The sequence below is a fragment of the Lissotriton helveticus genome, chromosome 11 (assembly GCF_964261635.1).
Source record: "Lissotriton helveticus chromosome 11, aLisHel1.1, whole genome shotgun sequence".
In the NCBI taxonomy this organism is placed as follows: Eukaryota; Metazoa; Chordata; class Amphibia; order Caudata; family Salamandridae; genus Lissotriton; species Lissotriton helveticus.
In genome coordinates this window covers 915,647,809-915,663,798 of record NC_136072.1, presented here as the reverse complement: position 1 = coordinate 915,663,798, position 15,990 = coordinate 915,647,809, and the positions used below count along the sequence as shown (strand labels likewise).

General features: G+C 47.5%; 1 protein-coding gene across 1 annotated transcript in view; it reads left to right on the top strand.

Annotated features, from left to right (window-relative positions):
• The first annotated feature begins 1,458 nt into the window (after positions 1–1,458).
• Positions 1,459–15,990, top strand: part of LOC144792263 (uncharacterized) — a 236,308-nt gene continuing 221,776 nt past the window's right edge. Inside the window, exon 1 of the mRNA XM_078667186.1 lies at positions 1,459–1,589. Within this exon, the coding sequence (XP_078523312.1) occupies positions 1,578–1,589 (12 nt within the window). The 5' untranslated portion in view covers positions 1,459–1,577. The remainder of the gene's footprint in view (positions 1,590–15,990) is intronic.

The window sequence follows — 15,990 nt, the reverse complement described above, 5'->3', positions numbered from 1 at the left end:
ATGGGGCAGTGAGCTAAATAACGGTGATGGATCAAGCCCTGATCTTTGGACTGGGTAAGAGTGGTCTGCTTAATTCAGACACTCTGTGCATCACCACCCCCTTTTCTGAATCGTTTTTGGCCACGATAGGTGTGGCAGGGTATACTCAGACATGAGTCCCTTGCTCACTGCTCCATCAGGATTCAAACAAGCCGGGCCGACGAGGCTGAAATGCCAGAAACCGGTCCCCGGTAGCTTGTCTCCTTTCTGGTGAAGAATTGGCTTGGTAGTTTGGTCTGCCCTGTTCCCATGATGCACTGGGCCAGGCACAGACTAATTTGCATATAGCCAGGTTCTGAGCTGGGATGGGGCAGTGAGCTAAATAACGGTGATGGATCAAGCCCTGATCTTTGGACTGGGTAAGAGTGGTCTGCTTAATTCAGACACTCTGTTCATCACCACCCCCTTTTCTGAATCGTTTTTGGCCACTATAGGTGTGGCAGGGTAACCTCAGACATGAGTCCCTTGCTCACTGCTCCATCAGGATTCAAGCAAGCCGGGCCGACGAGGCTGAAATGCCAGAAACCAGTCCCCGGTAGCTTGTCTCCTTTCTGGTGAAGAATTGGCTTGGTAGTTTGGTCTGCCCTGTTCCCATGATGCACTGGGCCAGGGACAGACTAATTTGCATATAGCCAGGTTCTGAGCTGGGATGGGGCAGTGAGCTAAATAACGGTGATGGATCAAGCCCTGATCTTTGGACTGGGTAAGAGTGGTCTGCTTAATTCAGACACTCTGTTCATCACCACCCCCTTTTCTGAATCGATCTCACCAACTGTGGCATGGTCGTATTTATTGGTGTCTCTCACCCCTCACGGGTTGTCCTGGAAGAGCTCCGGAGCCTCAGGCATCCAGCTCTTCTTCCAGGAAAAACTGTGAGGCAGGGGAGACTAAAATAAGTGGGAGACGCCGTCCACCCGCGTGGTACCCCGACTCGAGCCCTGATTCTAGGGGTAAATTACTAAGTGGCATTGTATTGCAAGCTTTTCTTAGTTCTTTACCGAAAGGTGAATACATTTTATTTTTAGAACCAAAAATCAGATATGTCAACGGAACAGATTCAGATTGGAGACTCGCGATTTTTAAAGCCAAAAATGGCTTTATTTTCACTGCCTCCCTCCTAAAATTGCTTTTTGATTTCGATGTATTTCAGTGGGAAAAAAGAACTCCTTCCGAATATTTGTTCAAAATCTCTCTTTCTAGTGTTAATATGTTGGAACGTACTTAAAATATAGCAACAAATGTTGCGTTTTGGTAGCTCACCATAATTCTTTGGTAGAATGCCCGTACTCTGCGTAAATGGCTCCGCCTCTTTATGAACGTTGTCAATCGTTTCCATTCGGTCCCGCCCATTTCACCGAGTTGCCACGAACAGCGCCGGACCTCGGTGAGCCAGTGTTCCGAGGAATTCCGAAAGTATCCGAACCTTTTCGGCCTTTTGTATCGCGACTCAACCTGACCCCTGTCCTTCCACTTCGGAGAGGAGGCGGGGCGCCTGGATAGGTGCGGGCTGTCAGCGGTAGGCGTGACGGAGCACAGCCATGACCTTCATCGTGAGTATTTACATGGGTTGTTACACAGCCCAGCTCCTTGTTTACCTGCGGAGGTGGCGCAGTGCACTCTGGGGGAATTACTGTGTCCGCTCAGCTCCCAGCATTAATTAGGTGGATAGGAAAGGTTCTTGGAGAGACTGAATGTAAGGGCTCCTGTACCAGACAGAGGGTAGATTATAGCATTTGTAAATGACCAACTGCGGGATTTTAACTATTGTGGGCCACGCTATGCATTAATCCAAGGGGAACGGATACAGCAGGGTACATTCCACGGAGAAGAAGCGAACTGTACATAAGATTCTAAGTACAGGGGTCCAATGGAGGGCAGCTGTGGAACAGTCCACGCATTTCATTTAGGGGTCATTGGACAGACTATTCCGACAGGTCCTGATGGCATGGTGTTATTTCCTGATGTGGTGATGGCAATGGGGCTGTTATTCCGCGGTAGGATAGTTGATCATAGTTGATCATTTTAAAACATTGAGCTGTTATGTGCACTGTTTGGGTCATTTGTTCAAAACTATCTTTCATTGTTAACACTTCTGACCCCTCTATACTGGAGCGGGTCTGTGCAGCGTGGGGCTGGTGTGAACATTTGTTACCAGGACTGCTTTTGGTTCCCTGGCCCTTCTAATTAAGGGGACATTCTCCACGCTGCGGTGGACAGTAGTATATTTCAAATATAGAGGGCAGTGGCACACCTTACCACCCGACGGGATACAATGTACTTATTGGGGCCATTTAAAGAGCACGAACGAATTAAGAAGAATGTTTTACCGAGGATGAGGGAAACTGTTGAGTGAGGCACCCTTAAAGTATATTTACATCCACATGATGTGATTTACTTCAGTAATTATATATTGTACACATGTAATGCACGACCATTCATTAGATTTCTGTATGTTTTATTGATTTTTCTTTATAGCTAGAGTTTTCCAAGTTGTATGAGTAAAGCCAAAATACATGCTTCGATAATTAAGTACAGTTCTCTTGGCCTCAATGCAAAGCATGGAGAACATTCCACCAAAAGGCTGCAATAGAAAGAATATTCTACCAATACACTATAGCGAGGGATTCATTCCGCAGGCCATAAACATAAGAAGAGACATCCAACTGATAGAAGGGGCATGTCTGTGCAACGGGTCAAAGACTGAACCATTCCCTATACTAGTGGTTCCCAAACTGTGCTCTGTGTCAAACCTAGCCAGGGGAGGTGCGCACCAAGCACTTTAATGCATTTAATGTTGAAGGGTCCGTTGGCTTCAAATAAACTAATTAGACTTAAATGCATGATGTCGATGATTTGTAAGTGAGATGCCTAAAGCTGTAAACGTAGTGCTTAACTGATTGCATGTCGAGGGAGATGACCTCCATATTTCACTGTATCTCCACATTCCAACACTCCCAAAATAAGTGGAAGATGCCTGATTGATTTTGTTAGACTCGTTAATAGTTTAGTTTTTTTCCAAATGCATTTTACACCAATGCAAGTTATCAGGAAAGTACAGTTGTCCTGTCTATTAAACACACTGACTATTATTAAGTATTGACATTTGTACTTGAACCATAGGTACTTCTAGAACACATTTCTTTCAGTACACATACATTTCCAGACTGGCCTGCTCTCTCCTTGAGCACAGGGAAGTAGAACACCATATACGGCATAAGGCTAACATTTGGAAGCAGAAAAGAGGGACGTTTAAAAATAAAATCAGAGGGATTTATTTTACTTGCATTGATTTGGAGTCAATTTTAGGGAGGAGACAGCAAAAATAAAGCTTTATGTGATTTAAAACTCGTGAGTCACCCCGCTGAGACAGGTGTGTTGGCACGTATGACAAGGGTAGAAGTGCATGCAAATATTCTTCAAGCGCAGAAACACTTTGGCAATGGGGCCTACATGCATAGGGGTGCTATCTAGCACTGTAAGTGGGATAAAAACGTTTGAGAAGGTACTCTAAAAAAGCCATAGGCAAAGAAGTGTAACTAGGAATATTTTATTAAGTGCGCCACCGGAGTAATACAAAACACCTGGCGTATATGATTATAATACCTTAATCAACTTCATCCCAATTATTTTCAGGGAGAAAAATGCAAGTACTCCAGAGGCCGGGCTTACATCCATCCCACCCTCGAAAAAGAGCAATAGTGGTGAGGCACGGGCAATGTCCAATGGGTCAAGGGAGCCACAGGTCGAAAAAGTTTGGGAACCACTTAATATAAACCTGAGAAATGGCTCGATATCCATCGTCAAGTCCTCAGCTAGGTACGATAATCAATTTTTATCAAGGGGTAAAGATTGGAGAACACATCTCAATCAAGGCAGCAGTGTCCTGTGGAGTGTCCCAGGACTTCAAACTAACCCTCCCTCTTTTCAATGTGTATTTTGTGTCTCTGTGCTCTATACTCCATCCTAAACTACATCTACAAAGAAATTGGAAAGTTATAGGTAGGGAAGACTGGGGAAAGTGGAAATAGGGATAACAAGTCTTTAAAGTGCTATTTATTGGTTCCTGTTAAATGTTATTGGTTCCACATACTTCTCAACAAGCAAATTAATTAATTATCCCAGTAAAAGTATTGTAGCCCAGGTAGAAGTCTTTGCCTCGACTTTAGCAAGTCCCTTCATAAACCTCCACACTGCTTGTTTCCATTTCCAGTAGCATGCTCCTGTGCTTTAATGCACAAGAGAGTAGAGCTCTAATCAGCCCCAACATGTGCATGCATATCCAAGCGAGATCACTTACCTAGAAGGTTTGAATATACAAGTCAGTACACTGCTGTGTGTGGGACAAGTGTTGCATGTGGAATAGAGAGATTCCTATTTTTCCAGGATAGTTGAGCCCTTTCATTAGCCAAATAGGAAGCAACGTAAAGGCATCAGCAAAAAAAACACAGAGGCCAGTCTAGAGTTGTATAATAGTCTTAAGACCAGCCTGTGACATCGCTACTCACTGCCAGAGCTTTGTAGAAGAGCCTGGCCATCCGCTGCTCTTTTACCTGCGGAAGGGTATGCTCAGATGTGAGTCCCTTGCTCACTGCACCATCAGGATTCAAGCAAGCCGGGCCGAAGACGGCTGTAATGCCAGAAACCGGTCCCCGGAAGCTTGTTTCCTTTCCAGTAAAGAATTGGCTTGGTAGTTTGGTCTGCCCTGTTCCCATGATCCAATGGGCCAGGGTCAGACTAATTTGCATGTAGCCAGGTTCTGAACTGGGATGGTGCAGTGAGATAAAAAACGGTGATGGATCAAGCCCTGATCTTTTGACTGGGTAGGAGTGTTCTGCTTAATTCAGATACTCTGTCCATCACCACCCCCTTTTGAATCGTTTTGGCCACCACAAGTGTGGAAGGGTATGCTCAGATGTGAGTCCCTTGCTCACTGCACCATCAGGATTCAAGCAAGCCGGGCCGAAGACGGCTGTAATGCCAGGAAACCGGTCCCCGGAAGCTTGTTTCCTTTCCAGTAAAGAATTGGCTTGGTAGTTTGGTCTGCCTTGTTCCCATGATCCAATGGGCCAGGGTCAGACTAATTTGCATGTAGCCAGGTTCTGAACTGGGATGGTGCAGTGAGCTAAAAAACGGTGATGGATCAAGCCCTGATCTTTTGACTGGGTAGGAGTGTTCTGCTTAATTCAGATACTCTGTCCATCACCACCCCCTTTTGAATCGTTCTTTTACCTGCAGGCAGAGCTAGTATTCTCGGCCAGACTGCAGGCCTGAACGGGGCCACCGTAGACTCCAAGAAGGACATATCTCCTACCACTTCAACCTGGCTTGTTTCTGTTTGTCTGAAGAGGGTCACTCTTGTACAGGTCCTGGTCTGCTTGCCTCTGACTGTGATGGGGACATGCTTATGTTATCTGTCTCACTGTTCAGCTCTCCTTCTAAAATCCATCCCGTTTTTACTCATGTTTTTGTATAATTTCCGCAAGTGCCCTGTCTTTACTCAACAAACACTGGCAAAGGCAATAACTATGGTCTGTTTTGGGGTTCACAGAGCTATTGGCTTTGCTAATGCTTGTGGACAAGTGAGAGGCAACAAGAGAATGTAAGGCAAAAAACCATTGATAAGTTGCCGGTCATGCATGCAGGCAGGCGCACTTCTCTTTGAATTCTCTTTCCATATTTCATCATTAGCTCACTGTTCCAAGAAGCATGATGGCCACTTGGAGCTGTAAACTGATGATAAAGTATGGATAAACCCATAATAGGATGACTTTCTTGCTTGTTGTGAATCATGGATTCGAGGTCCTAGGCCTTTGTGGCTTGGGTTCCCAACCAACAGATGCAAGGACTTAGTTCAATACACCATCACTGAGTAAGGAAGTCCAGTTTAAGTGCAGCCCATACAACACACTCAGCATTTCTACAGGCATGGTGTTTGTGTTTTCTGGGTTACTTATAGCCCCTTTCCTAGCAGTCTTCCGCCCTAAAGCTCCTTCGATGTGTTACATTTTGATAGCATGAAATAGCTAAGTTGCTTCTAGAGTTTCTTGGGTCCCTGTGCACTGCATACTTATTCACAGCAAATCAGCTGTGCTTAACAGTCTCCAGCTGGAAAGAGAGTATGCCTTTTGAAAGACAAATACATAACAGCTGGACTCAGCTCCTTGCATCACTGGATCGACTCTTGGCATCAACGTTTTTAAAATGGAGTCTGACTAAGGAGATCATGACAGCCTGTAGCACCAGTTCCGGTACAAATGCATCAGACTTGAAAGGCAATGAAACGAGCAAGTAGTCGGGCACCAGTCTGTGAGGAACTGTCTGGCCCTCACAAAAACAAAGAAACATCAGAAAAACATAAGTACATCAGAGTAAATACATTAACAAATGAACCATGAGCACTGGCTTTGAAGTACACTATTTTGGAGGTAGCAGATGTAAAGACAATCTGTTAAGAATGGAAATAACCAACAACATTGGGAATACAAATGAATGATTATGCTCTTAAGAACAAAAAATGATGCTGGCTAATTTTCAAAACTAAAGACAAGGTCTAAACTTGAGGTAGTAATCTAAACCTGCACAGTTTCAAACAAAGCAAACGAGCTATAAATTAGCTTGTATTTTCAATCCTGAAAAAACTTCAGTCACAGTCCATTTTCAGACTGAACTGTTGATGGACATTCTAGAAAAGTGAAATATTATCAAAGAAAAGAGTTTGGCACTTAGGGTAGTCTGCACACAGATGTTATATTGATATCCCAAACAGTTTAATTAAGTTCCAGTAATACATATAACTTCATGAAATTCAAGGAACAACCAGGGTTTTTGTATTCTCCCTCACTGACCTAAGGACACGTCACAACAGTAATAGGATTTCAATGCTCATGTAATCTTCCCACATAAAGGCACAAAACTAGAAATGTGAAGAAAATGGAAAAATACATACTGTAGTTTAATAAGAAAGACTGGCCAACAGGAATCATCACAGTACGGCAACATTTAAAGATATGATTACGATAAAATACTCAGTTGAAGAGCAATTCAAGAGTTTAAGACAAAGAGAATATAACTAGGCTGTATGAGGTTGTCCAGCCACCAGACCTTTTGTGAATTTCGTTTTAGATTGTCAACCAACATCTCCTCCAGATGCTGGCTGAAATCTCATGGATGAATCATTAAAAGAAATAATCAAAATCATTAATCAGGAAAATACACCCTTACTTTGATGCATTTGAATAAATTCGTCTGGGAGATCACAAAGCACAAGCAGGTAGGAGTCACCATCATCCGCTATGTTGTGAGCATCATTTATTACTTTTAAAGTTGCAGTTTCTGTACCTGGAGCAGAAGCGAGATTGGTATTCCTTCAGTAGATGTTCTTTGTTGCTGTCGCAAATGAACAGTGAAACCTGTGGGCACCATAAGTTGGTGTCTAGTTTTTGGAAATGGCTAGGTTTGGTACGTTTACCGGCCGATGACTGAGTTAGGGCCCAAATTCCGTGGCTACCCGTACTGATTTTCCTGAGTGAAATGTGATGCCTTCACGTCAACGTTTTGGGGTGATTTGTGTTGCGGCCACTCGGTCCAGCTACACAAGTGGGTTACTGTTTTTATCAGGAAACATGGGCGAACAAAGAATACTAGAACATTTGTCAGTACCTATTGAATTTCTAAACATTTTTGACTTCCAAATGTAAGCCAGTGTGCACGAAAGAAGACATTTCGCAAAATGCCCTTTGAAACACATGATAGTATGTGTAACCCCAAATTCAGAGGTATACAAATAATTACTGCCCCCAAATTCTGAAACAAGTTTTTGAATTGCAATTTGGGTCCACAACCCAATTCCTGTTCAGTATTTGGGAGGGGCCTGTTTTCAGGACGTCCCTTCCAAATACCGAATCAAAATGGTATGCATTAAGGTTTTGCAACCGGAATCCGTTTGCAAAAACGTAATATTTTACAGACCGCAGAAGCGTAGTGGTAATGTAGCCATAAACAGTAAGGGCCCACTTAAATTTGTGGTGGACCATGGACCTCCTGACTCGAGGCGTGGTGGCCCGGCTGTCTCCCGACTGCCCTATTAGGACTAGGGCAGTCGGACAGCCATAGCCCAGGCGGTGTTGCGGTAGTTAGCAGGCTGCAATATACTTGGCGGGACAGTTGCGGTCCCGCCAAATATATTACGAGTTTCCTCTCTGCAGGCGGCGTCATGGAGATTTCTGTGGTAGAGAGGACACAAAGGGGGCCCTGCAGGGCCTCCTGTGCCACCTCTGCATGGGGATGCACACAGAAGGGCACAACATGTGCCCCCCTGTGTGCCAACACCCCTGTTCCTGAACGGCATGAACTTTTCATTCCCATTACAGTGCCCATTTTCTGGGGCACCACTGTGGGAACGCCAAAAACCAGCCCACCAGACAGGAGGAAACTCTTAATCTGGCAGGCAGCCTGACCACAGGTTTGGCGGTGAGAAGGCGGGGCGGACCCGGCACCGCACCACCAGAGTCGTAATCAGGTCCTAAGTGCTAAATGTTCATTTTATAAAAATACAAATGGATTGAGTTTTAGAAACAAAATTCCTTTATTTAAAAGCAACCACAGACATGGTTGTCTGCTGATCCGAACAGGTCACCATTGCAGCAATGGCTGTGATTTCTAGTGGGTTTGAAATTGAGACCTACCTCATTAATATTCATGGGGTAGGTTAATTTGCCATCCACTATGAATCGGTAATTTGCAAACCGAACTGTTAATACATAGGTCGGTTTTGCAGAATAGCACTCTGGTAGCAGAAATACTGGTCGTAAATTGCAACTAGTATTTATCGACAAGAGTTTAGTACATATGGCCCCAAGATAGATGTTACTGTCCATAGACACATCAATCTGGTTGAGTACGGAGAGTAAGACATTCACAAGAGCCGAAGGTGTCTCTTGTTTTGTAAGTCTGAACAATCAATTCCAGGTTTGGGGAAGAGGTATATTAGTTTGGCATGGACTGGGATAAGAAACCTGATTGTGGAAATATCTAAACGGTCAATATTCCACCATCTCTAGTTCTGCAATGATTAGATCAAGAATCCTGAATTAGTTGGGATGGGATGAGGGCTAGACAACATGGTATAGGATGAAAATGTTCTCAGGTGGTGGTAAAAGATTTTCATTTATTTATTTATTTGAAAAGTTTAAATAGCACTGGCTACACCCAGAGGTATCAGAGCGCTTTACATGTGTAGGTAGAATTGCTTCAAAACATGGTTACATAATAACAACAGACCCAAAGGGAGGGGTGGGGGACTGGCGGTGATTTTTAAAACCATCTATTCCTGTACTCTTTCCCCCTCAAACATAGCCAACTGTGAAAGCACTCTATTTAAGTTAAGGGTCTCAGACATCTTCACCCTCACTGGGCTCTTGATATATCGCCCTCCCGGGCCAGCGAGCGCTTTCCAGGAGTCATTAGTCTCAACTGTTTCAGTACTTACCTTGCAGTCAGCTAACTTCAGCATACTGGGGGACCTCAACCTCCATCTTGAGTCCCGTGAGTCCCCGGCTATACTGAAGTTCCTGGGCGACCTAGAAGCCTGCCAGCTATGTCAGCGGGTTGAAGGGCCTTCGCATTTGGCAGGCCACCTACTAGACCCGGTGTTGTCAAACATCCAGGGAACTATGGCGTCTACCCCCAGCCCCCTCAGCTGGACGGATCATTTCCAGGTGCAGATCTATATTAAGACCCCAGCCAGCTCTAGGGAAAAGCTTCCTCCCCCTCTCTGGAGGGCGCCATGGCATACACTTGATGGTGCCCTGTTTGAGGCCAGGCTAATAAATTCCCGTCCAGATTGGTCTGGCAACATGGAGGAGGCTGACTTAGCCTATAGAGAGTGGATCAACAAGTCCTTAGATCACTTCATCCCTAAGAAAATGTCGAGGCCCAAACGCGAACAGTCCCACCCATGGTACTGCGAGGCACTCACAATCAAAAACAAGCATTGGAAATGCAATAGGTCTCGCAATAGAATAGTTAGACATTTTTCTTTTTGCAAATGGAAGAGTGGCGTTGCGTGGATGAGTGGCGTTGCGTGGATGAGTGGCGTTGCGTGGATGAGTGGCGTGTGTGAGTGGCGTTGCGTGTGTGAGTGGCGTTGCGTATGTGAGTGGCGTAGCGTATGTGAGTGGCGTAGCGTGTGTGAGTGGCGTTGCGTGTGTGAGTGGCGTTGCGTGTGTGAGTGGCGTTGCGTGTGTGAGTGGCGTTGCGTGTGTGAGTGGCGTTGCGTGGATGAGTGGGGTTGGAATGCAATAAGTATCGCATTAGAAAAGTTGTAGTTATTGGTCTTGTAAATGACATAATTTATTTATTTTTGCGATGTTAAAATTGCTATATTGATGGCTTTGTCATTTACAATGCCAATAGTTATAACGTTTGCAAATGTGACACCTATAGCATTTGGAATGCAACATGTTTAGTATTTACGTGACTTATATGGCAGCTCTGGTCATTATGCTACATCTCTAGATAGTTTTATCTTCCGCAAATGTGACACCTATTGTAACACAATATGTGTTGTGAGGGTGAGTGAGGGTGAGGGGTTGAGGGTGAGGTGTTGAGGGTGAGGGTTTGAGGGTGAGTGAGGGTGAGGGTGAGTGAGGGTGAGGTGTTGAGGGTGAGGCGTTGAGGGTGAGTGAGGGTGAGGCTGAGGTGTTGAGGGTGAGTGAGGGTGAGGAGTTGAGGGTGAGTGAGGGTGAGTGAGTGTGAGGGGTTGAGGGTGAGTGAGGGTGAGGGTGAGTGAGGGTGAGGGTGAGTGAGGGTGAGGCTGAGGGGTTGAGGGTAAGTGAGGGTGAGTGAGGGTGAGGCTGAGGGGTTGAGGGTAAGTGAGGGTGAGTGAGAGTGAGAGTGAGGGGTTGAGGGTGAACGGTTGAGGGTGAGTGAGGGTGAGGGTGAGGTGTTGAGGGTGAGTGAGGGGTTGAGGGTGAACGGTTGAGGGTGAGTGAGGGTGAGGGTGAGGTGTTGAGGGTGGGTGAGGGGTTGAGAGTGAGTGAGGGTGAGGCGTTGAGGGTGAGTGAGGGTGAGTGTGGGTGAGGGTGAGTGAGGGTGAGTGAGGGTGAGTGAGGGTGAGGGTGAGTGAGGGTGAGTGAGGGTGAGGCTGAGTGAGGGTGAGTGAGGGTGAGGGGTTGAGGGTGAGTGAGGGTGAGGGGTTGAGGGTGAGTGAGGATGAGGGGTTGAGGGTGAGTGAGGGTGAGGGGTTGAGGCTGAGTGAGGGTGAGGGTGATTGAGGGTAAGGGGTTGAGGCTGAGTGAGGGTGAGGGTGAGGGGTTGAGGGTGAGTGAGGGTGAGGTGTTGAGGGTGAGTGAGGGTGAGGGTGAGTGTGGGTGAGGGCGAGTGAGGGTGAGGGGTTGAGGGTGAGTGAGGGTGACTGAGGGTGAGTGAGGGTGAGTGAGTGTGAGTGAGGGTGGGGGTGAGTGAGGGTGAGTGAGTGTGAGTGAGGGTGAGTGAGGGTGAGGTGTTGAGGGTGGTTGAGGGGTTGAGGGTGAGTGAGGGTGAGGGGTTGAGGCTGAGTGAGGGTGAGGGGTTGAGGGTGAGTGAGGGTGAGTGAGGGTGAGTGAGGGTAAGTGAGGGTGAGTGAGGGTAAGTGAGGGTGAGTGAGGGTGAGTGAGAGTGAGGGTGAGTGAGGGTGAGTGAGGGTGAGGGTGAGTGAGGGTGAGGGGTTGAGGGTGAGGGGTTGAGGGTGAGTGAGGGTGAGTGAGAGTGAGGGTGAGTGAGGGTGAGTGAGGGTGAGTGAGGGTGAGGTGTTGAGGGTGAGGGGTTGAGGGTGAGTGAGGGTGAGGGTGAGTGAGGGTGAGGTGTTGAGGGTGAGGCATTGAGGGTGAGTGAGGGTGAGGGTGAGGAGTTGAGGGTGAGTGAGGGTGAGTGAGTGTGAGGGGTTGAGGGTGAGTGAGGGTGAGGATGAGTGAGGGTGAGGGGTTGAGGGTGAGTGAGGGTGAGTGAGGGTGAGGCTGAGGGGTTGAGGGTAAGTGAGGGTGAGGGTGAGTGAGGGTGAGGTGTTGAGGGTGAGGCATTGAGGGTGAGTGAGGGTGAGGGTGAGGAGTTGAGGGTGAGTGAGGGTGAGGGTGAGTGAGTGTGAGGGGTTGAGGGTGAGTGAGGGTGAGGATGAGTGAGGGTGAGGGGTTGAGGGTGAGTGAGAGTGAGGGTGAGTGAGGGTGATTGAGGGTAAGGGGTTGAGGCTGGGTGAGGGTGAGGGTGAGGGGTTGAGGGTGAGTGAGGGTGAGGTGTTGAGGGTGAGTGAGGGTGAGGGTGAGTGTGGGTGAGGGCGAGTGAGGGTGAGGGTGAGGGGTTGAGGGTGAGTGAGGGTGACTGAGGGTGAGTGAGGGTGAGTGAGTGTGAGTGAGGGTGGGGGTGAGTGAGGGTGAGTGAGTGTGAGTGAGGGTGAGTGAGGGTGAGATGTTGAGGGTGGTTGAGGGGTTGAGGGTGAGTGAGGGTGAGGGGTTGAGGCTGAGTGAGGGTGAGGGGTTGAGGGTGAGTGATGGTGAGGGTGAGTGAGGGTGAGTGAGGGTGAGGGTGAGTGAGGGTGAGTGAGGGTGAGTGAGGGTGAGGGTGATTGAGGGTGAGTGAGGGTGAGGGTGGGTGAGGGTGAGTGGGGGTGAGTGAGGGTGAGTGAGGGTGAGGGGTTGAGGGTGAGTGAGGGTGAGGGTGATTGAGGGTGAGTGAGGGTGAGGGTGAGTGAGGGCAAGGGTGAGTGAGGGAGGGTGTGATGCGAAAGCACAACATCTGAATCCCTGAGCTTGTGTTTGAATAGAAGATTGGAATACATTCTGAATGGCGTGCACTGTTAAAGCTTACCAACGGCCGGTGCCATGCTCTGCTAATAAGAATTAAGCTGCAAAAGCGCCTCACTCATGAGCCTGCACACTTCATTTCAAAGCAATATAAAGATGACTTGTTCCCGAGAATGTTTTATGGCTGCCTCGTTGTCGCTCTTGTACTCATCCGACCTTATTAATGTGTCTGGTATTAACAAAATAATTTTCTTTTTGCCGATCTTGCTTTATTGCTTTCCAAATTTAGAAAAAAAAAGAAACGATAACGAGCTGGCAAACAGGCGAACACACTCGTCAAGCCAAGTTGTTTTTATTGCTCATCACAAAGGAATCAAAATCCGCTCCGAGCACTTTCAATGCAGGTTTCCGTGATTGCCCGAGACAGCGTTTGCCCAACAATGTCACAGAGGTCAGCCGAGAAATAAAATATGATATGCTTTTTTCAAGAAAGCACAACATCTGAATGCAGTGTCCGCGGTGTAAGAAGAGCCCTGGGGGAGGGAGCGAAAGGGATGCACTTGCAGAACAAAGGCAGACCTTCTGCTAATTGACTGAAAAATTAGCCCGGCCCCCTGTGGGAAGCACGCAGGCCAGCAGCAGATGGAGACACTTCGGACACTGTTGCAAGCCAGGCTCCCCACAACCTGCTGTGAAGCTGCCCGCAATTAAGGGTCACAACACTTTCTTGTTTAACAGAACACAAGCAAGATGAGAAAAATAACAAGCATTGACCGCCAGTACCACTCATTTTTAGCCAGCAGCCCTTTTGTCATCAGACTTTCACCTTGAGCAGGAAAGAGGAAATCATTAAATAGAACAAGGGAGGAGAGAAGGAAAGGTGACAGAGAACTGCTGGAGGAGCAAAGAGGAGAAAAGAAATGCGACACGGCGGGCAGGGGAGGGGGCGGAGCGGGTAAAAAAAAAAACAAGACGGAGGGAAAGGCAGATAAGGGGAGGGGGGAGGAGAAGTGCGACACGGCGGGCAGGGGAGGGGGCGGAGCGGGGAGAGCGGCATGTGGGTGTGAAGAAGCCGGGGCCTTTGAAGTGAAGCTAAGCTTCACTTCAAAAGGTGTCGGAGGAATGCGGCTGAGGGAACAGACGGCGATTGCGGCTGAGGGAACTGATGTGCACGCGCTTTTAAGCTCAATGCACATGCGCATTGAGCTTAAAAGTCACGGGCACTGCAAGGAATCGCCACGATTCCTTGCTTGTTAGTTAAAGGTTGTTTAAGCCGCAATAGGCTCGCAAGCTCGATGCGCATGCGCATCGACAGGCGAGACCTAAAAAGCAATGTAAGGTACTTGAGCATATCTGGAGGCGATCTTACGACCCTTTGGCTAAAACCAACTTTAGAACCGCCACTAAAGCCTATCATAGGCTTGTAAAAAAGACCAAAGCCAGCTACTATACTGAGTTGATCAACTCCAGCACTAATCGCGCTAAAACCATCTTCGCGCTAGTGAAGGAGATGACTAAGTCACCTGAGGGGAATAATAACACAATAGTGTCTGACTTGCAGTGCGAAAAGCTCACCTGCTTCTTTGTTAATAAAGTTCAAGGGATCTACAAATCATTCAACTCTGGTGGTTCCTCTATGATTTCTAGATCTATCATAGACCCACCGGACCTCCCCTATTCACTCCTAACCCTCCCACTCATCTCACAGACAGACATGGAACTCCTGGCTCTAAAAATCAAGTCTGGGTCCCCGGAAGATCCTGTTAAACCAGAGACATTTAGACTTTTCCAGGACTCCATCATGACTGAAGGACGGGAGTTGATTAATAGATCTCTTCAGTCAGCTACTATTCCCAAATCTTGGAAACATGCCAAGGTTGTCCCCTTGCTAAAGAAACCCACCCTGGATCCTTCCAAGCCAGAAAGTTTCCGACCTATTTCCCTGCTTCCGTACTTGGCTAAAGTGGTGGAAGCACATGTGAATTCCATCTTGACAGGTTTTTTGGAGACTAATGGGATTTTGGAAGAATCTCAGAACGGATTCCGTGCTAAACATAGCACGGAATCAGCCCTGCTGGCCGTTACGGAACAGCTAAGGGTGACACAGGACATGGGCAACACCTCAGCTGTGGTCCTGCTGGGTTTGAGTGCGGCATTCGACACGGTCTCCCATGGGATCCTTTTTAGGAGACTGTGGGAGATAGGTGTCGGAGACAGAGCTCTGGATTGGTTCGTGTCATTTCTATCTGACCGTTCCTTCCAGGTTCATGCTCCGCCATACTCATCCAGCAGTTTCCCCTTAGGCTGCGGTGTCCCACAGGGTTCTGCTCTCAGCCCCACGTTGTTTAACGTGTACGTCCGCCCCTTGACCATGCTGGCCAGGGAACGCAACATCAAATTAATTTCCTATGCGGATGATACGCCACTGATCTTTACCTTCTCTAATGACACCGTGGGGGACCGAGCCAAATTTCAAGATGATATCTTGGCCATTTCCAGCTGGCTAACAGAGAACTGCCTCCAGCTGAATTCATCTAAAACAGAGGTTCTTCTTATTGGCAGTGACACTCAGAAGTGGGATGAGCAGTGGTGGCCCCCTACATTGGGCCCACCTCCTACTCCTAAGAAAGAAGTTAAAAATTTGGGTGTGATTATAGACAACTCACTTACCCTTGAATCCCATGCCAAAAGAGTGGCTGGCACTTGTCATGACCGCCTACGTTCTCTAAACCCATTCTTGGCTTTTTTTAACCCCCCATTCGTCAGACAATCATCCAAGCTATGGCCTTATCCCATCTAGACTATTGCAATGCCCTTGTGCTTGGTTCCAACTTGACAGTCACTAGCAGACTGCAAAGGGCTCAGAATGCTGCTGCCCGCATTCTGTTCGGACTGCCAAAACGTTGCCATACCTCCCAGGTTCTGCATAGGTTGCACTGGCTGCCTGTCAAACAGCGCATACAATTCAAAACCCTCTGTCTCATTCATAAAATGCTTTATTGCCTTGGCCCCCAAATCTTGCAGGGACTCTGCTCCTTCTATGTCCCGTCATGTGCTCTCCGCTCTGCGGACCTCTCTCTTGCCTGTACCATCAAGATCCGGAGGTGCAGAGCCGGGGGCCGGTCATTTAGGTATCCAGCCCCAAAACTCTGGAACTCTATCCCCTTAAGTATGCGCA